This window comes from Myodes glareolus, chromosome 24 (assembly GCF_982192425.1).
Source record: "Myodes glareolus chromosome 24, mMyoGla1.1, whole genome shotgun sequence".
Classification (NCBI taxonomy): domain Eukaryota; kingdom Metazoa; phylum Chordata; class Mammalia; order Rodentia; family Cricetidae; genus Myodes; species Myodes glareolus.
The window spans coordinates 33,160,958-33,182,204 of record NC_142049.1 but is presented as its reverse complement, the minus strand read 5'-3'; the positions used below and the strand labels follow the sequence as shown (position 1 = coordinate 33,182,204).

The following is a 21,247-nucleotide window of genomic DNA, read 5'->3' as shown; positions in this document are numbered from 1 at the left end:
GGTTGCACTGAGGTGGCTACCAACACGTGAGCCGAAACTATATGAAACATGGCAATGATAGGTTTCCAGAAATTGCTCAACTTGACACCCGCCCCCCACTTCTACAGTCACACCCACTGTGCCCTGGTCTTTTCTGCTCTGGGGTCACCTGAACATGTTCACCAGCGTCCTTAAGGCTTCGGCAAAGCCAATCTGGACAAATCACTACGTAACACTCCTAATTCTCAATGTACCATCTAAGCCCAAGGCCCTGTCTCTGACACCGGCACACAGTCCAGCTGGTATTGGCCACTTTGGGTCAGTTTTCCCAACTGATATGCTTATATAGACATTTCTTGATTTACAGTGGACATATACCCTGATAAAGCAATTGTAAGCCGACATATCAGTAGGTAGTGAGAGAATTTACAATACTTAACCTTTTGAACATTATCATTGCTTAGGCCAGTGTATCTTCAATATGCCAAAATGTTTACATTAGCGCCTAACTGGACAAAACCATCTAATACAATGCTTGATAATAAAATATATTCAAACACTTTCTTTTAATTCAGGAGTTTATAGATTTCAGTCCTGGTCCCCAATAGGTCTAATTTATTCAAGATCATGATATTCCCTTCTAAGTTCATATGAATTATAAATACTAAGAGCAGGTAATAAAATAATACTCGACACAGTCAAAAGCCAATTAGTTCCCATCTTTTGTTGTCTACACAAGAACGGACCTACTATTAGCTCAACTTTATCGACAGAGAGGAAAACAAATTAGTTCTAGTACTTACGACCACTGATGTCAAATCTTCACTTTCAAACCGCCCAATTGCCAGTTCTAGAGATTTATACATGGCTGCTGAGACACGCTGCGTAATCAGACGATTGAGATCAATGGATCTTCCGAGTAGCTGGAGGAAGAGAGAGGGTGTGAGAGATCACAGTAAACAATAAACACAGCCTGGCGGAATGGGTCAGTAGGTAAAGGCACCTATGGCCACACCTGGCATCTTGTTCAATTCCTGGAATCCAAATAATAGAAAGAAGGAAAAGGCTCGATTGTCCTCTGACCTCCACACACACACACACACACACACACACACACACACACACACACACACCACAATGCCCTCCCCAAATACAAAGAAATGTTTCTTTTTAAAAAGTAAGCACAAAGGTCTTATAAACAACAAAAACCCAAATAAACATCAGCCATAAAACACCCAATACAAAAATACAAAAAACTGTGTATGCGCACATATGTGTGTGCTCATGAGGCATATGGCTCCCTGTGAGTTCGAAGTCAGTCTGGTCTATAGAGTAAGTTCCGGGGCAGACAGGGCTGTTACACAAAGAAACACAGGCACACATGCGCGCACACACATATACACACATACACACAGCACACACATACACCACACACATGTGCGCGTGCACACACATAACACACACATACATACACCACACACACGTACATGCATGCACACATACACACACACACACACACACACACACAAATGCCTATCTTTTTGTCTTTGTTTTTGTTTTCTTAAGACAGGGTTCTTCAGTGTAGCTTTGGCTGTCCTGGAGCTCACTCTGTAAATCAGACTGGCCTCGAACTCAGAGAGATCCCCCTGCCTCTGCCTCTTGAGTGCTGGGATTAAAAGTGTAAAGTGTTAATCGCCACTACCCGGCAAGCACAGTCTACCTCAGAGTCCTGTGCTAAAGCACAAGTCTTCTCACCTCACTCTATTTGTTTACATAGTCTTAATTAAATCTTAATTAAAGTTTTGTATCACAAAACAAAATAAATCTCATAATATTTCCACACACGAGTATTATTCGTCCTTCGTTCAGTCAACCGCCCCCATGATCTGCTCTTGTCCTCCTTGATGGTAGCTCCTGTATTGCTTTCCTGTCTTCCTTATACACATATGAAATACAGATTCTGTATATGAAAGAAAACATGCCATGTTTATCTTTTTGAGTCTGCCTTATTGAGCTTCTATGATGACTTCCAGTTCTGTCCATGACAGGATTCCACTCTCAGTCTCAGTTCAATCTACTTCTTATAGTATATGAATTCCATTTTTCCTGCCGTTGACAGATCGAGTCTATACCCTGGCTATGGGAACAGGGCCGCGACAAACACAGATGTGCAAGTATCCCCGTGGCTTGCTCATTGAGAGCCCTCGCCTCAGCTTTATTTATTTAAAGATCTGGATTTGGAGCTCTTGGAGAAGGAGCAACTCTTCTAGACTGGGCCTATTTCCTAGAAGCAAACAGGGTTCACAGAGCTGCGATTTCACCCCTGTAGTTACGGTTGTTCAATATAAAATGTAACCCTTTTATACACAGAATAATAAGTAGAAACCTAAATTCTCAGGCTAAGGTGGGAAGGTTGTTTAAGTCCCTTAATGTAAGACTACTTGACACACGAGAAGCCCTCTTTTGAGCTGTTGGTCAGAGGTGTCCAAACAACTCTCAAAACATCGTAAGTAATTACCATTGCCCTTATGTTTCCCTATTGCTGAAGACACCCTACATGTCAGACACAAGGCCCAAAGGACCTGAGATGGATCGGACCTGAATCTTTTTTCTCTAAGAACTAACTTTAATGCTACCAGAAGATTCCATGTAAGTTTCCAAAGGAGAGAAGCAATCAAGGTCTTACCTACATTTTATACACCTGAAAGCAAGGCACAATAACCCTAAGGATGCAGAGCTGGCACACAGACCTTGGTGATCACCCACAGCTCTCTAATTGGTCCTAAGACCCACTCAATAAGAGGAAAGTCACACCTGGTACTGGAAACCTAGCCAAACTACCCAGAGTCAGTAAAGTCATGGATCTTGGAGAACCTACAACTGCTAGATTCCTAAACTAGCATTGTCCCTAACTAATTTCTCTCCCCTTATCAAGAAAATGTCTCCTTGCAAACAGAGGGAGACCATTACAGAAAAACAGAATCAATCAGAAGACAGAGTTGCAGAGTCTGGCCCTACCTGATGTACCTATAATACAATTCCTGTACCGAAGGCCCATAGGGACCACTGTGGAAGAAGGGCCATCGTGATTGCCAGAGCCAGAGGAGTTGGGAGTTTGTGGTGAGATTGTGTCTTCTACAAACGTCAGATGCCCATGAAGTCTCACCAGCATGGATGCCTACAAGTGACTTGAACAAGGATGATACCAATAGACAAGCTAACATGGATGGGGGAATGCTCAGGAGGCTTGAACCGTAGACAACCAAGGAATGCTGAGAACGGAAGAAATAGTGTTCCCGTGGAAGAGCATACTGGTAGGTTATCGGGTATCAAATGGTCAGCTCTGAAAATGCACACATATGAGTCACAAACATATGGAAACTGAGGAGTTTGTATTTATGTATTTACAAGTGTGTGTGTGTGTGTGTGTGTGTGTGTGTGTAAAACAAGAAAAAGAGGAAATGAATTTGAAAGAGAGTAATGGGAGGGGCTGTTTGAGAGGCTTCAGAAAGAGGAAAAAGAAGGAAAGGAATTGATGTAATTACATTATCATCTTTGTAATTAGGCTAATAATGGTCCCTATGGGTTCGTATGCTTGAATACTTGGTTCTGGGTTGGAGGAACTGTTTGGGAAGGATTGGGTATGGCTTTGTTAGAAGATGTGTGTCACCAGGGGAAGGCTCTGAGGTTTCAAAAGACTTGTGCTCTCCCTCTGTCTTGTGGTTGTGTCTCCAGATGTGGCTCTCAGCTGTGACTCCATTGTCATGTCTACCCCTGCATTTCCACCCTGATGGTCATCAACTTCCAGATGTGGGCTCTCAGCTGTGACTCCATTGTCATGCCTACCACTGTGTTCCCCACTGTGATGGTCATCAACTCTTAACCCTCTGACACCGTAAGCCCTAAATAAATGTTCTCTTCTCTATGTTGCCTTGGCTTCTTATCATAGCAAGAGCAAAGCAATTAAGACATAGCCTCAACAACAACAACAACAACAACGACAACAACAACAACAACAACGACTAGCCTGGGCAACCCAGTGGGGAGTGGGGAGGAAAAACAAAGCAAAACACCTTAATACTTTATTAGACCATTCAGACGCCATGCTACTTACAAAAGTTTAGCTGGCTCTAAAAAGCTGGTTGCTTTCAAGACACACGTCAGTAGGGTCAATGGCTCACCTGCACGTGTCTCTGCTTCAACAGCGTCTCGTAGCGGTTGGACGGCGGCAGGTGGATCGTGGCGCCCTGGTTCTTGCATTCTGATCGTAACCGTTTGTCCAGAAGCAAACTGGTGCAGGGGAGAGGGTATTTGTCACACATTGGATTTATTTATAACAGGACTATCTGATAAAATCAGGATTCTGCACGAGGACCGCATGTCACACGCTTACCTTCCTGCCATAACTTTGTAATACGCAAATATCTGGTCTGCCAGTTTGTAAACAAATTGGTCAAAACACAGATTCACCTGGCAAAAAAGCAAACCGCGTTAGAATTCAACTCCTGACACCAAGATCATATAACAACTCAAAAACAAACGCTTCTGCTTTCCTCCGCTTATTTTGCGTTGCTTTCAGCAACAGTTGATTCATTACGCAGCTCACGCTAACTCCGATCCTTAAGGCTCAGGTTCCTGTATCCTGGGACTACAGGCACCACGTGCACCATAGCTAGCCCAAAACCCTTGCTTCAACACAAGTTGAGGCTCTTATTAGAAAAGAGAAAGCATTGATGATCTTGTTGTCTAACATGGCACATAGAGTGTGTTGGGGTGACCACCATGCCGGCACCAAAAGTTAGATTAGAACACCATGGAGAAAAAGCAGACATGGCAGCATATTTCTGTCATAGCGCCTACGAAGTTGAAGGAAGAGAATCAGAAGAAGTTCAAGGCTGGGGGGAATATGTTCAAAGCACATGATACACTCGAGAAAATTATCCTTGTGGAACTACCTCAACATGCAGTGTATGTGCCAACAAAACTGCTTACAAAAGAAGGAGGAGGAAGAAGAGGAAGAGGAGGAAGCAGAGGAAGAAGAAGAGGAAGAGGATGAGGAAGAAGAGGAGAAAGAGGAGTAGGAGAAAATTAAGAAATCAGGCAAGTGGTGGTGTACGCCTGTAAACCCCGCACACAGAAGCAGGAGCAGGAAGACCTCTGAGTTTTACGCCAGCCTGATTTACAGAGTTCAAGGAAGAATAAAAGTTCCCTGCTAGCTGAAGTTACGTAGGGATCTCGAGAGCAGTGTAAGTTATGGAAGACCCTAACTGCAAACGACAAACAACCAAACAAGAAGAAGCGTGCAGGGAGAGCATAAGACTCGTCCTCTCAAGTTCAAGGAACAGGAAAAAGTCCCTGAGCCATCTGCTCTCGGGGAGGTAATGCACATCATTGCTAAGTCATTGCACTTATGAACGTTCTCAGCACAGGCTGTCAAAGAAACACCCTGGAACCTAGGGATTCACTTAAAGACGGGCATGGCATTGTTCTTCAGAACCATGAAGAGACCGTGTGTGCTCTGAGAGGCAGAGAGGTGCAGGATCTGCAGACAGAACCAGGAGCGTGAGTCTGTGTCCACGCATCCTGCACTGCCTGGGCATCAGGACATCATCCCCGAGGAAACACTAAGATGTTGTCTGGGAGGAGGTGGAGCTGCCCGGGTACAGGAAGTGATCTCTTGAGGTTAAGTCCTCTTACATCTTAAGTGAAAGAAAGAGACACGGTCGCTCAGTTGCATGTGTGTGCTCACCTAACAATTTCACCTGTGAGCATGCGCCCTTAAGAAATAACCCAATACAGTCAGAATTACTCATGTAATCCCAGTACTCAGAAAGCTGAGGCAGGAAGATTGTCATGAGTCTGTGGATAGCCTGGGCTACGGAGGAGTGTGTGTGTGTTGGGGGGGAGCACACAAGCATGCACCAGTCCAGTGTGAATAAAAAAGTGTGCGTACCAGGAAGTTCAGCAAAGTACTATTTTATTGCCTCTAAATTTTAAAAACCTAAAGAAATCTAAAAGAAAGTGGGGGCTGGTTCAAATGAACGGTGCATCCCGCCAAGCGACAGATAGGGATGCAGAAATGGCTTATCGCGTAGTGGAAAAGCACACCCTTCCGGTGTATAAACAGAGAAGGCGAAGCCAGAAAGGCTCATACCGAAAAGCGTATTTCACTGCTTAACACACTCTACATTTAGATAGAGTTTAGCTTTTGAATACCCAAGATAAAGAGTAGAATTTAAGAGGTACCTAATAAAAGCCACTAAGGCTGCGGGTCCCTTACCTCCGCCTCGATTTCGTCATAGAGAAACTGCTTGTTGAACTTGGTGAGCGCGTAGTGGGCGCTGTCATTGTACAGGTCCAGGGAGTAGAGGACATACCTGCAGAGGATGGACACCGGTCACTCCCCAGCCAGTGGCGTGTGACCCTCGCAGCTGCCTAACCCGGGGAAATTTAACTGCCATACAAAGAAACTGATTTTTTGCTTTTCACGGCAAACGGTATTCCTGTACAAAGTTGAATCTTAAGGAGTTACTGCACATCACCGGGTCAGAGAAAGTGAGGCACCTTTTCCTATATGAAGGATACACAAAGACTACGCAGGTGAAGGGCCTCCATGACTTTACTGTCTTCATGGCGTGGTCTAAGTGTCTATTGGTATCAGTATTCAGTGTCTTTCTTTCCGTCTTAATCCCGAGTTAACACGTGCAGATACAGGCACATGGCGCGAAGGCTACTCACTCCATCATGGACGCCTCCTTGGTCTCGAGAATGTGGTCAGTCAGAATCCAGGGCATGGACATCTCAATGGGGAACTGGATCCTCCTGCCCATGGTCAGCTCCAGGAAGAACTCTCGGAACCAGAGCTGGGAAAGGTCACAGCACTGCTGCAGTGTTTCTTGAGGGGGTTCAAACGACACCAGGTTATCGTCCGCGGGCAGAAAACGGCTTGTAGTCCAGAGACGACGAGAGGGGTTTTACCCGGGATGTGGCTCCTCTATGCTTAGCTCCCAGCCATGCAGCACGGATGCAAGCAGGAAGGGGTCACCGGACACGTCATATGAGACACAAGACTAATATGAGTGTGGCTTCAGGACAGTGAAGACCCTACACCTTCAGGGCAGCCAGTGTCGTCCTGCCATCAGGGACCTCAGGGACCCTTCCTGGCAGGATCGGGGGACGGTGTCCTTTTGAAAAGGAGAAGTGGAAACAGGACCACAGGTTTCATATCCCTCATCTGAAAACCGGAAATCCCAAATGCTCCAAAATCTCAGTATTCTTAGGTACGATGTGGTGTCCTGGGTGAAACATCCCATACCGCTTCTCATGCAGTGGGAAGAAATCCAAAAGTAGACACAGAGACTGTGATAAGGTATGGCTGTGTCTAGTGACGGGGTCACAGTCAGAGCTGGCTCAGATGCCGACCAATTAAAATGACCGTGACATCAGCATGCAACCTCTGGGACTGGCAGTAATGTGGCCATGCGGCGTATGACTGTCCAATCTTCAGACTGTGTGCATGCGTACGGTGCAAAAAAATAAGAAACTATTTATACTCAGATCCCGTCCCCCAAATCTGTCATTACATAAGCATTTCTGGTCCCAACCATTTCAGACGAAGGATACCCATCCTGTGTGTCCCTTTCTGTAGGACAAACACCAGTGTCTAGGATGTAAGATTACATGCACATTCGGGAGAGGTTTAACCAATACAAAACTAGAAACAGATCTAAAACAATTAAGATTTGTTATGTTCTCGGAGCTCACAGTAACAGTATTATTCTTTACTTTACTGCCTGCAGCCTCAGGCAAGGCACAGAGATCTGCTCTAAGCAGAATACCATGAACAGGGTGATGAGGCCACAGGCAGACGCAGAGGGTAGAAAGCACCCACCAGTGCCAGGTCAAAGTGGCAGGGTGTCACCAAAATGGTCACTTGTCTGTCTCCGAGTACTTCTGCTATCTGGGCAGTGGGGGCCAGAGGGGCCATTTCTTCTACTCGTCAATGCCTGGATCTCGATCCAGGTAAGAATTACAGCTCCCTGCTTTGTCATCCTGATTTTGTGTTCACTCGGCAGGGCCAACCAAAGCCCTGTGGCCCTTGTCCTGCTAAGTTTAGGCCATGTCTTCCAGAGGCCAGGGCAGAGACTGGGGATGGATCTCCAGGATGTCTGGCCACCACCACAAAGGTGAGGACGTGGCACCATGTGGGTGCATGAAGAGATGGGCAGGAAGATGGTAAGGTAGGCAGAAGCGTCCCGGGTGGTGTTAGCAGTGTTAGAGCATGCCAGGCCGGACTCTGGTCAGCACTGTCTCTTACCACTGAAATTTATCAAGTGTGTGTAGAAGAAGGACTCTCGATGGAACTTTTCTATGTCCAATATGGTGGGCCCCTCAAGGCTACTTCTCAGGGTTTTCTTGGCACCACTTTTGTCTGCAATGAGGGACTCTAGCATGGTTCTCACCATGTAAAGCTGTGTTATCCAAGGAGGTATTTGTAGGGGAAGAAATATAAACGGTGCATTAGTCACAACAAATGGGAAAATCTACAGAAGAAGACCTGCTCCACTACACCTTGGCTGAATCCCATGCCCGCAACCAGCCTGCCAGAGAGAGGCTGTCCGGAGGGCCTGGGACTCCGAGGAGCCAAGATGCCGCTTCCTGGGACGAACTCTGTGTAGAGGAGCAGCTCGCCTCCGTGCCATAAGCATCAACAAGAAAAACGAAGGATGTCTTACCACCAAAGGTTAAGAGAGGTGGATAGGTGTACGACTGCCTCAGAAACGCGTTTACCACATGCAAGAGCCTTTCCATGCCCAGAGACTTGAGCTGCCTCTGCAGCTCGGCAGAGCTCAAGGACTCGGCCATAGTGCGCACCAGGAAGAGCTAGACACGGACAGACGGGGAAGGAGAAGCGGGAGAGAGCCGTTAGTCACACGATGCACAGGTCTGGTGTGGGGGGGGGAGGGGGACACAGGGACAGGCAAATGGATGGAAGAGCGGAGGGCGGTGTATGCCTCACACGGACCCCAAGGGTGGCCGAGAGCCTTGCTCCTGATCGGCAAGCGGTTACACATAGACCCAGCCATGTGTTTTGCTGGTACCTTTCTATAGGAGCGATAGAGAGATGAAGCCTCTAAGAGACGTGACAGGAGGGGACAGGTTCCAAAGCAGAGAGGAGCATCTAGAACCAAGTGAGTCAGTGAGAAGCCCCTCAAGGACGGCTTACATACACCGGAAGGACACCGGAAGGAAGGGCAGCAATGACATACGAGAGCGACATTTCATTTTTAGGAACACTCCACTTATAAATTTAACACGGAAATTACAGTCACACGTTTAAACATCAAGAGAGAAACACAGACGTGCGGGCATATGCCTGCCGTTCTGGGAGGCCAGCCTAGGTGGCGAGACCTTGTCTCCGGAATGCAAAAAGGGAACACGCTATAAATATGGAAATGTAGGCATATATTTCACAGGCAGAAGTAGAAATGGCATCCTATGACCTGTGCAGTTCAATGCAGAAACCTGATACTCCCAGGAATGTCTGAGTTAAGGTTTGAGATTCACTTGGGCAAGGCACAGAAGAGTAAAAAAGCCTCAGGCAGAGCAGGATTTGCCTGGGCAGACACCGGCACCACTAAGTCAGTCCCGCCCCATCTGCACCGCCACCCCGCCCCAGCCCCGCCCCCTGCCCCGCCCCCAGCCCCGTTCTAGGACAAAGATGACGAGAACCTGTGTACTGGAGGGCCCCACAGCACGCCGTGGCACCTTGATGTCAAAGCCACTCTTGGGGTCCTTCTCGCCCCGGAGAGCTGGGTCGTTGAAGGGTTCGTGCCCAGTCTCCCAGTCACACACAGTCTTCCTGATGGCCTGCAGAACACTAAACCGCCCATCAAGGCATCAGTCGGGGATCTCTGCAATCACAGCATCACGTCACCTAACCACCAACGCACAGAGGACACCTCTGGCTGATGGAACACGGTAAGAGTCTATTCATAGGAAACTTTAAAAAAAGGGGGGGGTTGCATTTTTTTAAAGTGATACTAGTCCCAAAAGACGTAGTTTGCACCAATAAGCCAGGAAACAGGGTTTAACTTCGTGAATATGAACCAGGCAGCCAAGTCAGGGCAGGGAGAACAGAGGCTCTCAAAAGCCCATCCAGACAGCAGTGTTCTGCCTGGCTGCGGACAATTGTTCTGCACACCAGCAGGAACTGAACTCATCACATAGCTCAAGAGAAAGAATATGTGTCTCGACTCCCTGGAAATGTAACCCCAATTGCTAACAAGCTGTACTGTTAGTATGGGGTACAAGGACTAGAGATATCTTATGTTGACTCTGGTCATTTCATGTGGAAAGTTCTGGATAAAATTCAACGGCTGAGAGGTGCTGGAGCAAGCATTTAATTCCAACACTTGAGAGGCAGAAGCAGGCAGATCTGAGTTCAGGGCCAGCCTGGTCTACAGCATGAGTTTCAGGCCAGCCAGGGCTACACAGAGAAACCCTCCCTTTAAAAGTGGCTGGTGGAACAGATCTGGCTTTTGTCAAGAGCAGGCACTGCTATATCCAGTGTGCCTCCAACAAAATTGTTACCTGAAAGACTGGAACAAGGGTTTCGGATTTCACATCTGTTTGGGGTTGGGACTATTTGAATGTAAGTAAATTTTCTTGGGGGATAAGATATAAGTCTAAATAGGATACTAATTTGCTTGAAATATAAATCACACACATAGTCAGATGACAATTTTATATATTATTTTAAGTACTTTTGGATATAAAATTATCTAATTCAGGATGCAGGTTTCTATTGTGGCATCATATTGTCATTGAAAATGTTCTGCATCTTTACGACTCAGTGGCAGAGTATGCCTAGTGTGTGCAAGGACCCGTGCTGAGTCCTTAACACCACACACATGTACAGGTCTACAGCTGTGTGCACATGCTCTCTCTCGCTCTGACTTTGGGGGCATCTTAGATTTTTAGACTTTTATAATTAGAATGCACACACTGTTTAGAATTTTCTTAATTCTCAAAACCATATTACCTCAGGTAACTCTATAGCAAAACACTATATATTCCTGAACTCTGGTAGGTTTTGTTTACACACGTTTCTATGAAAGTCAATAAACACACACACACACACACAGCTTCAATTAAACTTACATTAAAATAAAGCTTACATTAAAAACTCTCAGTCTCTCAGATTTATCATATCTAGGTCATTTTTTTTTTTTGCCAGACTTTTAGGGTAGTCTAAAAGAAAATTGCTAAAGATGACATATTTGGGAGAGGGAGAGCAGAATGTGGGGCCTTCTATCCCAGAACACCTGGTGGCTGGACGATTCTCTTGACTCTGGGTCTCTAGACCCCCGAATACTCAGCAGGTAACTGATCGTTGCTGCTCAGGCCCCTAATTAGACCCCCCACATTCTATTTAGACGCAATTCATCAGAAACAGGGCTAGGAGTTGAAGAGAAATATCTTGAGCCTACTTATGAAAGTAGACATGCCTTCTGTCTGAACCTAAGCTCCCTCCGTGGCCTTGGGGGCTGTGAGGGAAGACGAGGGAGGCTGACCTCTGGATGACGTTCTTCTTCTTCTTGATGGCCTGTCTCAGCGGCTCTCTGAGGGTCACCTGGGAAAAGTCTTGCAGTGCAGCGTAGACAGTGTGCCTGATGGCGTGATTGAATACACTCTCCATCCTGCCCATCAGCACCTGCAGGCCTTTGATCATGGCAATCACCTGGAAGGACACAGCTTTCAGTGGCTGAAGGGGGACAGGGGACAGTCCTTCACTGCCTGGGAAGTCTCCTTCTCACTCACACATCTTCCTTGGCTCCCGTCCTTGCCAGTGCCAGGCTGCCCTGTCCCATCACCTTCTGCCCCACAGCAGAAGACTCTGTATGCTCTGTGCCTACCTGGAACTGACCTCACCTCATCCCACCATGAGTACCCTGAGGGCAGCAGTATCTGATTCAAGAACGCCCTGTCCATCAGGCCTATTCCTGATGCATTCCAATGCGGAAGTACACACTCAAAAGGCAAATATGAACGTGACTCAGAAAGGAAAAAGAAGTAACAACAGTTTGTATATTAAATCCCACTTGTTGAATAACAATGGGACGTGAACTTAATACATGTGGAAAGGGCCTAGAATTAAAACAAACAAACAAAAAAAAAACGAAGCCAGTTGCTTGAATTTCTAACTATGTAACAGCTCTATAGATGCTACATATTTCCATGAAGACACATGAAGGGTTTCCATGTGTTCATGCTGGAGAACTATATGATGGATTTATATGACTGAAACGCGGGGGTTGGGGAGAGAAACTTTTACTTTAAAAAAGTGCATAGGGCAGGGGCTGGAGAGATGGCTCAGCAGTTAAGAGCACTGGCTTCTTTTCCAGAGGACCTGGGCTCAATTCCCAGCAATCACATAGTGACAGCCAACCATCTGTAACTCCAGTTCCAAGTCCAGTGTCTTCTTCTTGCCTCCATGGGCAAGAGGGACACCACTGGTGTACAGACACACATGCAGACAAACACCCATATATGTAAAATAAAATAAAGAAAATAAACTAAACAATAACTGGATAAGAACGAAAGCACCACGTATTTAGACTCAAGGCGGCAAAAGAGGGCTGAAAAGTGAGGCCAAGCATTGAATACATATGTACATTCGAAACGTAAAGACTGGAAGACATAGCCATGGAACGGTCATCACAAATTCAGACAAAGAATGGCAAAGTGTGCCACTAAAAGTAATGGGAAGGAATGTGTGTGTGTGTGCGCGCGCATACAGACATATATACATATATATACAAAACAGAAGAAAATTAATAAAACAGCTAAGAAGTCCAATTAATGATCAGCAAACACAAAAGTTGCTTGGTAAACAAATGCTAAAAACTGACAGATGGCCAGCAGAATTAGCCAAGGAAAAAGAAAAGAAGTAAGATATCCATGATCAGATTGAGATTACGTCACCATACACAGGTAGTACCAGGAATCTGGAGCAACCACATAAACCAAGAGAGTAAAAGGGAGGGGGGGGGGGAGAGAGAGAGAGAGAGAGAGAGAGAGAGAGAGAGAGAGAGAGAGAGAGAAGAGCCCTAGAGAGAGGAACAGTGGGCACTGTGGAGAAGAAACGGGAACAACGGTAGGTGTGGGGTTGTGGAAGATGCTTTAACTTGGGAGGAGAAGGAGAGTAGTAAAGAGAGACGCGGGAAATCACCGATAAGCAACAGTAGGGTGTGCGAAAGGGCCTGTCATTTTATGTTCACATGAAATGTAACAGAAAACAGTATGGTGTATACAGCTAGATGCACCTAACACACACACACACACGCACACGCACACACACACACACGCTTAAATGAAATGAAGTAACATAATTTGGGGTGGTAATTCTCCCCGCAAGAGCCATACACAATTAACCTCTTTTTGAGTTGTTGGTCAGGGGATTCCAAGACACACATAAAACAAAACAAAAATCAACAACAACAACAAACTCCCTAATATAAACTATTGCTTTTGGTTGTTTCCTTAATCTGAAGATATGTTCTCAATTGTTGAAGACATTATATACTTTGGGCACAGGACTTGGAAGAATCAAGATGAATCTGAGCAGAAACCTGCTCCCTAGAGACTATTTCTCTAAGTACCAGAAGGAGAAAGCCACAGACTACACCTGCCAGAAAAACAGGCAGGCTGGCTGTAGACTTTCTCCTCTCTGTCCCCCGGGCCCAATCCCCAGTCTGTCCCTGGGCTGCAGAGAACCCCAGCTGCAGCCTAACCTCCTTCCCTGAACCCGCTGCTTTGTCCCAGACCCCAACTCCAGCAGGCGCCCACTCCCAACCCCAAGAGCAGTTCCCCCCAGGGCAATAAGTAGATTAAAGACAGACAGACCCAAACCTCTCTTACTGGTCCTGAGATCTAATCCCCCAAGTCTCATCCCCAGGTCTACAGCTGGAAGCCTCCTGAGGTCTCCCTTTCCTCTCCAACCCCGTGCCCCATGGATTACAAAGACCTTCTCTAGCCTTCCTTCCCCAAATCATCCCAGTTGCCCAGCCTTCAACCCCAGCAGGCATTCCCTGTGAACATGCCAGTTGAAAGGGCAAGAAAAACTGGCAACACACAACCACCATAGGCTCCAAAATGCCAGGGGAAACAGAAGCCAAGGAACAAACCACCCAGTCAACAAAGACAAATCCAGAAATCATCACCTAGACCATTCAATCAACAACAGCCAGGGTAATATGTCTCCAATAGAGCCCAGCCACCCTACCACAGCAGACATGTATATCCCAGCACACTGAAGCCCAAGAAAATGATCTTAAAACCAACTATGTGAAGGTGATAGAGGTCCTTAAAGAAGAAATGAACAGATCAATTGGAAGAAAAGAATAAATCCCTTAAAGAAAGTGGAGAAAACAGTGGAAGGAAACAAATAAAACTCTTCAGGACCTGAAAATGGAAATAGAAGCAATAGAGAAAACACAAATGGAGGGAAATCTGGAAATGAAAAATTATAGGAATGCAAACAGGACCAACAGAGGCAAGAGCGTAGTAGTATGGAAAGCCGCTTGTTGGTTCCCGGCATAAGAGAATACATTACATGGAAGAGACTCTCAGACATTGAAGACACAATAGAGGAAATAGATACATTGGTCAAAGAAAATGTTAAACAGTTTCAACAGAAATCATAGAAGAAAAATTTCCTAACCTAAAGAAGGACATGCCTATAAGGATAGAGAAGCATAGAACACCAAACAGATTAGAGCAGATAAGAAAGCGGCCCCCACACTATATAATAATCAAAACACTAAACATGCAGAACAAAGAATATTAACAGCTGCAAGAGAAAAAGATCAAGTAACATATAAAGGCAGACCTATCAGAATTATACCCGATTCTCAATCGAGACACTAAAAGCCAGAAGGTCTCGAATAGATGTTTTGCAGACACCAAGAGACCATAGATGCCAGCCCAGATTACTATCTCCAGCAAAACCTTCCATCACCATATATGGAGAAAACAAGATATTCCATGACAAAGTCATATTTAAACAATATCTACAAATCCAACCCTAAAGAAGGAAAACTCCAACCCAAGGAAGGAGGCTAACTACACACATGAAAACACACGGAATAAATAATCTCATACCAACAAAACCAAAAGAAAGGAAACACACGCCTGAACGCCTGCGCTAGCACACCACACCACCACCACCACCAACAAAACAACAAAATCTAACAATCATTGGTCATTGATAACTCTAAACATCCATGGACTCAATTCCCTAATAAGAAGACACACACTAATAGATGGGAAAACAGAATCCACCCTTCTGCTGCATACGAGAAACAAACCTCAATATCAAAGACAGACATTACATCAGAGGAAAAGGTTGGGAAAAGATATTCCAGGCAAATGGACCTAAGAAGCAAGCTGGTGTAGTTATTTTAATATCTGACAAGATAGACTTCAAACCAAAACTGATCAGAAGAGAAAGGGAAGGACACCACATACTCATCAGAGGAAAGATGCACCAAGATGACATTTCAATGCCGCAAACACAAGAGCACCCAAGTTTGTACAAGAAACGCTACTACAGCCTAAACTACACACTGACCCTCATGTACTGATACCGGGAGACTTCAATACCCCATTCTCAACAACTGGCAGGTGATCCAGACAAAAACTAAACAGAGAAATGCTGGAGCTAACAGACACTGTAAACCAAATGGATTTAACAGACACCTACAGAACATTTCACCCAAACACAAAAGAAAATATCTTCTACTCTGCCCCTCTAATAATAGAATATAATAAACTAAATCCTCCCACTGACACTTTATTTTCAATAGTCAGCAAGGTGCCAAAATAGTCCAATGGGAAAAGATTACCTTTCCGTTAAACACAGGGACAGCTGGATATTCATAGGCAAAAGAGAAAAAGCTGGGGTCCTTGAGAGTAAGAGTTAGCTCAACAAGCTTGACATGATTATACCCTTGAATATAAAGGACTGTGGCTGGAGAGATGGCTCAGTAGCTACGAGCATATGGAAGTCCTAACAGAGGACCTGCATTTCCAGCTCCCATGTCGAGCGGCTCACAGCTACCTGTAACTGCAGCTTCAAGGGAGGGAAAGACCTCTTCAGGCTCCACAGACAACCCCCCTACAAAGACATTCGGCATTCACTTACACAGACATATATAGACATAAAAATGCTAATAGATAGTTATTTGGAAACATCAAAAGTATACCAGCGACAAGAGCCAATATCTAGAAATAAAACAGAAAATAATCTAGAATGCAGGGCCCTGTCTTCCCTGTTCCTCGAGGCCAAAACACAGGATGCAAGAATTGTTTATGCTAACCAGCTTAGCTTTTCCTGCTCATTTTGGCAGCCGGAGGGAATTAGTTCAAAGCCTTGTTTTTGTCATTGCTATGATAATTTTACCTGCTAAGAAGGTCCTCACAGGCGCCCTAAATCTCCTCCCACCTGTCTGCCAGGGTTCCCAGCTTGTTACCCCCTGCATGGAGGCTCAGGCTGCTGGCACCAAGTGGTCAACACTCCTCCTCTCACTCCCAGGTGGGAGGGGGGCTCTCATCCTCTTGCCTCCAAGTATATAAGCCTACATATGCTGAATAAAGATTGACATTTACCCTTTGGGCAAATGATCCCGATCTTTGTGTGTGTGTGTGTGTGTGTGTGTGTGTGTGTGTCTGTTTTACTCCTAGGATATTGATCCAGATTCATGGCCTGGTACAGGAAGCGCGCCCTGTGCCAGGAGAGTGAGGTTTCACAGAAAAGCACGGGACACTAGAATTTCCAGAGATATATGATAGAGAGGGGGTGAGTAGGAGAGAGAGAGAGAGAGAGAGAGAGAGAGAGAGAGAGAGAGAGATGTACTATTAGAAGTTCATCAATTCTCCCTAAAATGACCTTGACATTTATATATATATATCCTGACGGGAAATTCCAATGTATTTTCCTGTGAGGTATAAAAAGCTCACTCTGAGATGTGTCTGGTGGGCTGTCTCAGTGGGCAAAAGCGCCTGCCGTGCAGACCTGACGACCTGAGTCCAACCCCAGAACATGGCAAAAAGAAGAGCCTTGACACATATGTTGTGGTGCATCCATGCAGACACGTGCACACACACGTGCACACACACGTGCACACACACGCGCACACCCCAATCAGAAAACTGAATTAAGAAATTTTATCCATTAGAAGAAACAGGAGAACAAAAAAAGAACTTTAAAAATTAAGGAAGGAAGGAAGGAGGGAGGGAAGGAAGGAGGGAGGGAAGGAAGGAAAGAGAAAGGGAGGGAGGGAGGGAAGGAAGGAAAGAGAAAGGGAGGGAGGGAGGGAACGAAGGAAAGAAGAAAAGAGAAAGGGAGGGAGGGAGGGAGGGAAGGAAGGAAGGCAGTTAGTTCAAGACTGTTGAGGACCATATAAGTGAGATAAAGAATTAGTAGCCATTATGAGTAGAAAACAACCAGAGCCTGCCATATGGCTCTCCTCTTGGGGTAGAGACCAAATCCCAATTTATCTATCACCTGTCTTTCCACTTTTAAGAAACTACTGTCCACTGGCAAGCACTCACAGGGGGGTTGGCAACACCTACCCCGCACCCCCCCCCCCATAGCTAGGCACCAGCACGGGCAGAGCAGGAAACAGGAAGCAGGCGCCCTCACCTCCACCAGGGCAAACTTCTCCTCAGTGGTGTAGTTATAGCGTGTGGCGCGCTCATACTCCTCAGCATTGTCCGGGCAGTCCTTGTTGGAGTACTTGTCAGTGGGGTGGACCAGCTTCCAGGAGTACTGTGGCAGTCAAAAAGAGCAAAGATATTCCACGCTGAAAACACTTGAGTTTGGACTGACGAGACCGTGGCTGAGGACACCGAGAGGTGAACCTTTAAACATACACACTGCTTCCTAAAAGTGTCTTTTACATACACACACACCACACTGCTTTCTAAGTGTCCCTTGCACACACACACACACACACACACACATTGCTTTCTAAAAGTGTCTCTTACACACACACACGCACATGCACACACATGCGTGCATACACAAACGCACACTATTACCTCCAAAACACAGCCACTCAAGTCATATAAGCCAGGCTTAAGAACTAACCCAGGCAAAACGTCCAAGTTGTCGTATGCTGAGGAAGTAAAACTTCAGGCGATTTATTTGTATTTACAACAAAAGTATGCTTTTCAAATGACCATGTATGCTTCCAATTGCATAATGTTTATCTGACTAAAATAGACTTTTAAAAGGGAAAGACACAAGCAAATAACAAATATTTAAATCTTCATAGCTACCAGAAACATTTCACTAAACCTTAAAGATACTAATGACTACAACTCCAAAGAGTCAAATGTTGGTCAACACAGGAGAATGAGAGCTAGGGAGATGGTGAAGGCACTGGCTCTCCAGCCTGATGACCCAGATTTGGTGAATAGCAAATAATCTTGCAATTGCAAGTCGTCCTACAAGGTCTACCTGGATGCCTTGGCACACTCTCTTGCCCTGCCTCATATAAACAAACAGGCACAGAAAGATAAACAATGGTCCTGTTGGCCGACTTTCAAATTTCGATCTCTAAAGATGAGATCCTTCATGTGACATGGAGGAAAAGCACCCCTAACCAACCAGGAGTGGCTACACATTTAGGTGCTCGAATTTCCCAACACACGGAGAACGCCGTGCCTACCACTTCCATGACGTGTGCGCTCCACTGCGACAGAAGCTGCAGGCCCTGCAGAGCCAGGTCGAAGAGCTTCCGGTACTCAGCATCCGTCTTCTGGGCCTCCTGCCGGCCAGACCCGGTGACCACCTAGGGCACACAGGCAAAGGTATTCAGAGAAAACCCGCCAAGCTTCCTTCCCTACTGCTGTGCAACACAGCTCTCTGGGTACGACATCCCCCTGCCCTCTCTCTCAGGGGACCTACGAACATTCATGAAGGCTGTGGAAAGAGGCCATTAGAGGCCCTGCTTGTCCCCTCAGGTGTGTGAGCACTTAAAGGTTCGGTAGTACGTAACTATCTGTAAACCATCCATGTTCCTGCAAGTCGCCCCAGTTAAACTCATTAGTTCATGAACTAGACTCCGGTAGAATGGTTTCTTTGGTTTGCCATTAAAGCACTAATTGGGGTGAACAGACATTTGTTTCTTTCTCCTTGAAAAGCTCACGTAGCGTCCAGAAAACTGACTCTAGGCGTCTATTTCAAAGTCACATATGCAGAACAAAACAAAACAAAACAAAAATCCCACAAAGCGATCAGAGTCTTCTACACAGCTCAGACCGACTTGAACTCACTGCTGGTCTTTGCCTGCTTCCTCAGCGTAGCGGTAACAGGTCTGCACCATTTTCTGTTTTTGTTCTTGTTTGGGTTTTTGTTGTTGTGGTTGTTTGTTTTGATTGCACAGTGCTGGAGACGGGCTTCACGTATACTGGGCAAACACTAGTGCTGAGCTCTGAGCTCAGTCCCCTGAACAGGCATTTGCGCAAAAGACATGTACAGCGGCTTGATCGGTACACGGAAAGATGGTCAACAACACTGGTCGGAGGACAGCTTACATCCGAACCTGTTGACACTAGGCTGCGCTCTGGTCTATGCTGCCTCCCAAGGGTAGAAACTGGTTGTTCAGGCTGTGCCTTACCCTCATGAATCTCATTTTATCAGCAGCATTGGGCTCTACTCTGGAGCATTTGACACAGAACAGGTTGACAGACATTTGGGAGGCATGGAAGTCTGTACAGTCCTGCCTTTACAAGGGACACACACATAATTCACTGATCCCTCAAAGTAAAAAGGGTGTCACCCCATAAACTTATCAAAGTAAATGAAAACGATTTTAATATATAGGCAGATCAAAATCACAGAGGAAAAGCCAATGAGAAACTATCTGACCACACTAGACCGAGAAATGAGCTGAACTCCCTCACCTAAGGAGGTGAGTACAGACACCAAACTCCACTGGAAAACAGTCTGCCTAGACCGTCACTTGACCACCAAGCATGTGTGGACAGAAAGCCCAACTGTCTCAAGGGCTTCCGCTCAGCTTGGTCCCATAGTTGACAGTCGACTTATCCACCCATCCATTTATTTGGCTGTGGGAGCCCTCATGTGATTCAGTTTCCATCTGGAGTCATTCTGACTTAAAGAAGTCATTTGAGCTCAAGCCTGCCTACTCTGCTTTTTCCAGTAACCTTGAGGCCCGTGAGCAATGTCTGTGTTAACCCGTAGAAAGAGCATTTTTTTTTTTTCTCCCAGATGAAAGAGTACATTATTCTATTAAGATTTGCGCTGGTGTCCACCAGCCAGAGACAGTCCTGGTTAGTGATTAGCAGTTGCTTGCTGCTAACTGAATTCTTGTGTGTGATTGTGCACCGACTTGAGCTTCCTCTCAAGGACAACGCAGGAGGTGTTCCGCCTCTTGCCTGTAATTAGTACATATGCTGGCTAAGCAATAAACTCAGGGCTGTTTGGTATTCACCTTCAGTCCTCCCGGCCTAGCCTGTGTTTTCTCTCTCAGGTTCTTTTAATCGGCCATTTTCTATAATCTCGCACCCCCGCCCATGCACCCCCTGCTGATTCCTGCCAGGGCGCCCCAACATTTGGCCACCTAGAACTGCAACCTGGACCCTCCTACCCTCTGCTGCTACATCCTCCTTGGTCCTGAACACCGCTTCTAAAGCTCAACGCATCCCCGAGGCTCACTCAAACCTGTGACCTCGCAGCGTTAACTGCAGAAGTTCCTCCAGCTACCTCCCTCAGGGTTCATGACGGGTGACTCACTTAGGTAAAATGATTCAACTACGCACATCCACAGAGGCAAGCATGAGACTGTCAGCGAAAGGGGAGACCTACCAATGGGCGTGAGATTTCTTTGGGATAATAAGACCAGTACGAAGGGACTTCATGACGGCTGCACAGCTCATCAGATGGATACCCATCTTCCTTTCCATTGATGAAACTGACCAACCCTAAACAGGAGAAGATTCCTTCTCCCCATTCCAACACACCAAGAACCCTCAAAATCTGCACCTCCTGAAGTGAAACCAACTTCAGAGCCCTCCTCTGCTTTGTAGGGAGTCTTCCCATGTGCCATGTGGGTCTCTCTCTCTCTCTCTCTCTCTCTCTCTCTCTCTCTGTGTGTGTGTGTGTCCATCTTTTAAAAAAGTGTTTTCCAATGGCTGATTATGTCTCAGACATCCTGTGCTTGATTTTCCCCCTGTG

At 46.0% G+C, this 21,247-nt stretch overlaps 1 protein-coding gene across 2 annotated transcripts in view; it reads right to left on the bottom strand.

Annotated features, from left to right (window-relative positions):
• Positions 1-21,247, bottom strand: part of Cyfip1 (cytoplasmic FMR1 interacting protein 1) — an 83,038-nt gene that overhangs the window by 15,622 nt on the left and 46,169 nt on the right. Inside the window, exons 12-21 of one of the 2 annotated variants that reach the window (XM_087901240.1) lie at positions 18,717-18,839; positions 17,687-17,812; positions 11,556-11,722; positions 9,712-9,859; positions 8,715-8,862; positions 6,718-6,874; positions 6,260-6,356; positions 4,373-4,449; positions 4,161-4,269; positions 783-902 (exon numbers count right to left, since the gene is read on the bottom strand). In XM_087901240.1, the coding sequence (XP_087757366.1) occupies positions 783-902; positions 4,161-4,269; positions 4,373-4,449; positions 6,260-6,356; positions 6,718-6,874; positions 8,715-8,862; positions 9,712-9,859; positions 11,556-11,722; positions 17,687-17,812; positions 18,717-18,839 (1,272 nt within the window). Of the gene's footprint in view, positions 1-782; positions 903-4,160; positions 4,270-4,372; positions 4,450-6,259; positions 6,357-6,717; positions 6,875-8,296; positions 8,451-8,714; positions 8,863-9,711; positions 9,860-11,555; positions 11,723-17,686; positions 17,813-18,716; positions 18,840-21,247 lie in introns of both variants that reach the window. The other variant, XM_087901238.1, reaches the window with a different exon arrangement.